The sequence below is a fragment of the Genypterus blacodes genome, unplaced genomic scaffold, assembly GCF_046128005.1.
Source record: "Genypterus blacodes isolate CSIRO-AG114 ecotype Tasmania unplaced genomic scaffold, CSIRO-AGI_Gbla_v1 ptg000270l_1, whole genome shotgun sequence".
NCBI lineage: Eukaryota > Metazoa > Chordata > Actinopteri > Ophidiiformes > Ophidiidae > Genypterus > Genypterus blacodes.
Window position 1 is genome coordinate 15,362 of NW_027467061.1, and position 7,139 is coordinate 22,500.

General features: G+C 45.9%; 1 protein-coding gene across 1 annotated transcript in view; it reads right to left on the bottom strand.

The window, feature by feature from the left end:
• Nucleotides 1–432: 432 nt before the first annotated feature.
• dym (dymeclin) overlaps nt 433–7,139 on the bottom strand; it is a 34,746-nt gene continuing 28,039 nt past the window's right edge. The window contains exon 17 of the mRNA XM_076171790.1: nt 433–2,866. Coding sequence (XP_076027905.1) covers nt 2,717–2,866 — 150 coding nt within the window. The 3' untranslated portion in view covers nt 433–2,716. The remainder of the gene's footprint in view (nt 2,867–7,139) is intronic.

Here is a 7,139-nt window from a genome sequence, read left to right on the forward strand (position 1 = left end):
AGGTGACCCCCCGGCGCCACGCAGGAGCGAAGAGAGGGGGGCGATGTCACTTTGTGAAGACCTGCCCTCAACCATCTGGCACTTCGATAATAGAACTGGAAGCAGGTGAGAGTTAGTGAGACAGAGAGAGAGACTTTCCTCAAGCACCGTGCAGCACTGTAACCTACCAACGACCCCTTTGCAGAAAATGGGCCATTCTTAACATCAAATTGCATCAATTATGTTGTCCTTGAGAATAAGAGAATTTCAGGCATGAAAATCAATACAATACAGATGCGAAGCATGAAATTCTCTTGGGAAGTGGGAGCTGGAGCAGCACAGTGGGTGCCATTGTAGCATAAACTCACCCCCCGAAGTGGTTTCATGCCTCAGTTTGTGCTCCCTCTCAAGCCATCACCACACAGCAGGCAGTAAAAAGACGCCACAGACACATTCGGTGCTAAAATTTATTATATTCTGTGATGCGGATAAAAACAGCACTTATAACACTTTGAATTTTGGTTTATTCCTGTTTTATGATGTTGGCTGTACAGAAAAGGAGGAGAGAAAGTGCCGTACGACGAGCCGGAGGCAGTACTATGTCTAACAGGCAAGAAGATGGGGAGAAAACACGTTCCGTTACATCACCGTCGTGCTAGTTACCTGAGTAATGTAACACTCCAAAATTATCTCAGTGCGCGGGAATCAATATCCTAATAGTTCCAGATAACGTAAATAAATAAAATATATTGAAAGAAGCGGTCATCATTGTTCCCTATAGGGGGTTTGTGTTACTGGGCAGTATGAGGAAGAGGGGGAGTGTTTACGTCCGTACTGTAACAACAGGGAGAAGTAAAGGGGGATGAAATGAGGAGAGGAGAGATACAGCAAACTTATCCCGGAAGTGAAGCAGGAGAGGAATGGAGAACGGATGCAAGCGTTGTAAGATTAACTTTGTCTGCACACACAATGAACCTTTCCCTTGTGTGTCTTTACTAATAACAATAATTCCCTGAAGGTTCAATATCTGTTTAATGAGCTTGTGACACATCTGGCTGCCTTAATATTTTTTATTGAAACCCCTATATTCAAGGCGATGTTTGCCACAAAATGACAGCTGTTGTCATATTCTATTTAATATAACATAAATCCATCTTCCTCGACCGGGAAGATTCAATGTATATGACCATCATTTCTCTTTTTATGCCATCTGTCGCTCCACTACTACCAACGCTTTGTTTTCAGGGGGCTGCATGTATAGATTAAAAAAAAAAAAAAAAAAAAAAGAACAATTAAAGTAGATGAAAATAAATAATTTAATACACAGCCTCCAGTTTTAACATGCAAATAAAGCAAAACCATTAAAGAGACAACTGTGGTTATGCAAAATAGGGGTTTGATGACTTTGGGTTGCCATTAGTGGAAATGGGGAAACGGCAAAGTTAAAGTCTTACAAAAAAAAAAAACAGAAGAAGAAGCAACAATGAAAACAATCAGACGCACACACACACACTGAGATTGAACTGAGCTATATTTCATGTTCGCTATCCCATGCTTGAATCTAAAGACGGCAGTTGCTGTGTGAAGGCAGGTGATTTGTCCTGTTGGTACATTCGCACGATGTCATCACATTTTTGTCCCTACGGTGATTAAGGCAAAATGTGTAAATTGTACACACGAATGGAATTCATTTGATTGTTGCTTGCTGGACATACTTATTAATTTGAAGTTGATTTACAATCAGTTTACTGCCTTGATCGGATTAGAATCAAATGTTTAGATGCGCGTGTAAATGTACAGACTAATCAACTGTGTCTCTGACCTGTTTTGAACATTCATAAAACACAAATCCCATAATTCAAACACACTGTAATAAGTCTTTTGGAAGGTTACAATTGTAACTTAACGGTAGAAAGGAGGTCCATGATATGTGGTCCAGGAGCTATATCCTGTCTGGGAGTAATATTGTGCCAGTATAGAGTCGTAGCATTCAGTGCAGTGATACATGTTCGTCATAGCGGTGTAACATATCCGTGCATTTGTTTGGGTTGACCTTTTCTTTTTTTATGCAGGAAAAAAACGAGGGAATAACCTTCAGTGTCCTGGGGGTTTTCCCCAAAGCGATGTAACTCAGTGTGTGCTGGGAGAGAGAAGCTGCTCAGATTAGAAATAGTAGATTCATGACACGACTGTGAATGAGTCGCTGTGTGAAAGCGTTCAGAGGCCAGATTGATAACTGATGTTAACGCCGTGCTTGCATATGCAAAGATGGCTCCCGTTCAAATCCTGCGTTCATTTCAGAGTGCAGCTATGTGTTTGCGAGGTGTAGTACCTCCAGAAACCATAAGGGGGGGCGGTAATAACTTCTGTCACGCAACGGCGTCAACCGGAAAAATGAGCGGAATTCGTTTGCCGTCTCCGTGGAGTTGTCACCGAAATCTGAGATCGAACAGCGAGTGTAATCGTGGCCTCGACCAATGTGGCGAAAGCTTCACGATGTAGAAGCACGCAAGGATTGTGATATGAGGAAGAGGAGGAAAGAGAAGTTGTGCTGAAGTCCCTCACAAATGACAAAGAAACAACACCGTCTGAACAAGGTGGAGGCACTTTCAAAGCGGCGTGCACATATTAAGGGTGATGTGCACACGTCCACCCGAGCACACGCCCTCCGTCAAGCTCTCTCTTTATACTAAACAGGGATGAAGACGCACACAGTCCGCTGTATGTACTGGGAGTTTCACCCGGAGTCCATGCTGAAGAGCTCGATGCCGTGCGGGCTCCAGTGGAGGCCGACTCCAGAGTTAAAGACCAAGGACCAGACGTAAGGGACGAAGAAATCCTCAGGCTGGTCTTCCTCCACGTACTTAAACTTCAGCTCAGGAAACTTCTGCTTGGACAAGAACACAAAGAGAGAGAGAGATGAGTCAGCTTTTCGTTCCAAAAATGATTCAATCGCACTAAAAGCAACGAGAGGATCTCACGTATCTGCACTCCATGTGCATTAGGCTGAGACCCGGTGGTGAGTAACGGCTCACTCTGATGCGTGGAGGCTACAAGTGCTGCTGTACGGGGGGAGATCCAGGCGTTGGGGACGCTCAGTAATCACTCCTCAGCAGGTACAGTAACACGCCGGCAGATGTAATTCCATCTGTGTGTGTGTGTGTGTGAGGTAAAATTGCTTACAGTTGCTTGTGTGACTGACGTCGCATGCTGACCTCCTAAAAGGGCCGGCTAACACGCTAATGTCACCTCCTGACCTCAGGATTGACTGACTGCGGCGAGCGTACAGCAGTCACTCAGGAGGAACGGCTCTCTGACGTGACCGCATGGAGGCCGATTGGCTTTTGACCGCTTTGATGCGCTCAGAATACACAGACGCAGAAGTTAAACTAATAAAAAGAAGGCAAATGTAAGGGAGTTATATGAAAGAGCAGTTTATCAGCCATGATGACCTTATTGTTTCAGCCTGAGCTGCAGCGCTGAGAAACCTCATTACTGCGTATCAGCCGTTAGACTCAGTGACCCCGCCCCCCCCGCCCCCTTAAGCCTCCCTCTGCCTTGACGTAACTGGATGTGGGAAGGTGATGGAGTTTATTCCGCAACACTTTAGACTTTCAAACCCAAGTAGCCCTGTTACATGTGGAAGGAGAGCGTCCGGCGTTTATGTAGGCCAGTCTGTCACATTAGCCCACGCTTAAGCCCACCGAGCCCCAGCCGCTCCCGGCCCACCTGACAGCAGGTAGGCAGAGAGCGAGGCGCATCAATAATACAGTGGTGCCTCATTATATTCTCCCCCCCGCCCCTCCGTCCACACATGCATATGCACGCAGGCTCCCCGCTAATCAGTCTGCGGTGAAAGACAGACAGACAGACGCTGAGGGCCTTTATGCGACGGGTCCCAGTCAGGTCCATTGAGTCAGAGCTGGCTCTATTCACCGCAGCCACACTATCCGTATCATAACAACACAGACGGCGAGGCTGCGGGGTCACAGGCCATATGCCAGGCTACTGAGGCCAGACCACACACACACCGCCGCCATTGTGTTGGGCTAGACACAATCTAAAAGCCGTATTATCTGGCTGGTATGCATGTATGTGTGTGTGAGTGTATAGGTGACTATCTGTCAAACTCTGCTATATATGCTTACCACCTCATTAAGTGTTCATGAGGTACTGCCAGTGATGTTTGCTTTGCAACCCAGGTCGACTTTTACGTGTTACAACGCACAAAGAATGTGATATATAGTGTGTATGTAAAGTGTGTATGTTAAGCTCTTTTTTTCCCATTTAAATATGTTAATTATTTCATTTTTCTCCCGCGGCTTTCTTGATTCACCAGTTAGAAAACGTGGAGGCACTCCAGCTGATTGATGTCTCCATGTAATCACCCTCATGATATATGAAACACAAGTCCTTATGCTAATGAAGTCATTAAGATAATTAACACATTCATCAGCAAATACTGCAATATCAACATATTTGTCCTCACATGTAAGTACTCAATCTGAATCTCCATGTGTTTGTATGTAAATCCATGACCTCATCAGTTCACCTGTGAGGTAAACCGCTCCTGTGATGGATTTGGTTCTGACGGAGTTCACAGATAATATTTCATTGAATCTGTTTTCTCTTAATGCTTGCATGCATTTGAATTAATTTAGTTTCCTATAGTCGACCGTAAAAGCGGCGGAACGTTGGCGTGTTCCTTTAACGACGACTCCTGAGCGATGTGGCTTTCTTTTAATATCTGCACAACACATTCCAACATTTAGATCCTAATATGTCTTTTGTTATTGACCGATAAAAGTGCCAACGATGAAGAAAACGCTCCTAAATCGGAATCTACGGCACAAGTAAAGAAAAAAATGGGTCTTCAGTAAGTGATAATAAAGGCGGTTAGTGCAGCGTCACGGCAGCCGAGGCAGGCGGTAAATAAAAACAGCTCGTCGGTGTGTACGCAGGTTACAGGAGCTGCAGGCTTAAGTGGCAAATAAATGAAAATGATGCATTGTGTTCCACTCAAGCAAACATCTTTCATCCCAACGAGAGACGAGAGCCTCTCTCAAGACGGGCGCCAATCGTGGAGGAAACCGCCAGCGTAAATGGAAGGAAAATGCAGTAACCAGTGCACAGATACGGTTTATATAGATGAGATTTACTCTGGGGTGGTAAATACAAACTAAGTGGGGAAACTAAGGACGAATGATCCTTCTGACACCATCCGTCGTCATTCTTCACAGACAGCTATATTGGACTGCGCACAGAGGGATTTGAAGCTGGGGATTGTGGGTAGTCCTTGGATATCAATACGTGATTCGCAGCCAGGGCGCCAGTGCTTTCTGGGAACATGGGAGCGTCTCAGGACTGGCACAAAATCTCCTCGCTATTACATTTATCTCTCATTCCGTCTGTTGTAGGGCTCCTCCATCTTTCAGTGCAACGCTCCCCTGACTCTCTCTCTCTCTCTTTCTCTCTCTCCCTCTCGCTCTTTCCCCTGCGACTGTTTTTGTTTCCGCCTGGCAGCTGTCCGGGCCCACTTGGCTTGGCCTCAGTTATGATGCCCTGGCTGGTCGGGCCCTCGCCCCTGAACAACACAGACTGCGTGGCTGGCCTCATATCTGCACTCAGAACTCTGTGTTCCTTTTTTCCCCCTCCTCTGCACGATGCTGCTGCTGCTCCTGCTGCTGTCAGAGGCCGGGCAGACAGAGAAGAATGCGGCTGGGGAGTACAAATGCATGCACAAACACACACACGCAAACACACACAATAGGCTATATTCCAGAAAGAATCACACCCATATTTGATAAAAACGTTACCTCATAGTTGTTAAGTACAAACGCTCTTTAAGCACAGTTTCCTTCAGAGGAAGCGTCTCCTATACACACTTGTAGTTTTAGACAGTTTGCTAGTAGTTGTCATTGTTCAATCGCAAAATAGAGACACACTTCTCTATCCGTGTATTTGGCTTTACACGGTTTCCACCGAGCCGAGTTTGTTTACAGTGTAAAGAGACAGTGGAAGTGTGAGGAACAGACCCAGACTGCAGAGTGACACTTTCACGTTTCCCCCAGGGGACTGACACTTTCATCACGTCCCACAAGACGCACAACATGTAGATCGAGAGCCCAGTGAGTGAGAAGACTTACACTTAAATTGCATTTGGTCTTCACGTGTCTGATTGAACATGTCAAAGGGGGACTTCACACTGACTTTAGGGGTTGTGTAAGACGTGTAGGAGCAGGAGATCCGTCTGTATGTTTACATGCACTTTGATTACACTGCAATAAAGGATTTATAATGTTTATTTTGTGTTTAATTTGATTGAAATCATGACATATGGACGTGTGCGACATGTTTAGGCTGAGAATTCTGTCTTTAATCACAGAGAGGACAAATACTCTTACAATAGTGGATCCATCAGTTCTGATATCAGTGTGTGCAGTAAACAAATACGCACTTCTTAACTGTCAGAAGTTCTTAGCCCTCCTGGCACACACACACACACACACACACACACACACACACACACACACACACACACACACACACACACACACACACACACACACACACACACACACACACACACACACACACACACACACACACACACACACACACACACACACACACACACACACACACACAACCCCACCCCTGGCTGGCGCTGAGGAGCCAGGCAGTCCCTCTCTTGTCTATCTCACTGCTCAATGAGGCACATTTCAGCAGGCCAGGCTAAACAACACATTCCACAGGCACTGAACCTCACACACCCTGAAACAACACACACACACACACACACACACACGCACACACACACAGGCAGAGACACACAGGCAGAGACACACACAGGCAGAGACACAAAGGAAGAGAGAGATGTCTGAGCGGCGATGTATTGAGCAGGGTTGTCCCCGGGGGTATTGACCACCTTCCGTTAACCCTTTTCTCTCTTTCAGTTGGGAGCTCATTTGCATGTCTGCGTGTTTGCATAAAAAGCTTCGTGGAGCCGGCGGGTGTTTGCAGTCTCGCTCCGGCTGCTCCACTTTGCGGGAAAATATTTAGTTTCCAATCGAGCTCAGCGCTTTCTCAGAATTAAATATCCGAGTCAATTCAAATTCTAATTCAGAGTTCACAGTTCTGGGGAGATTAACCCCTCGTGT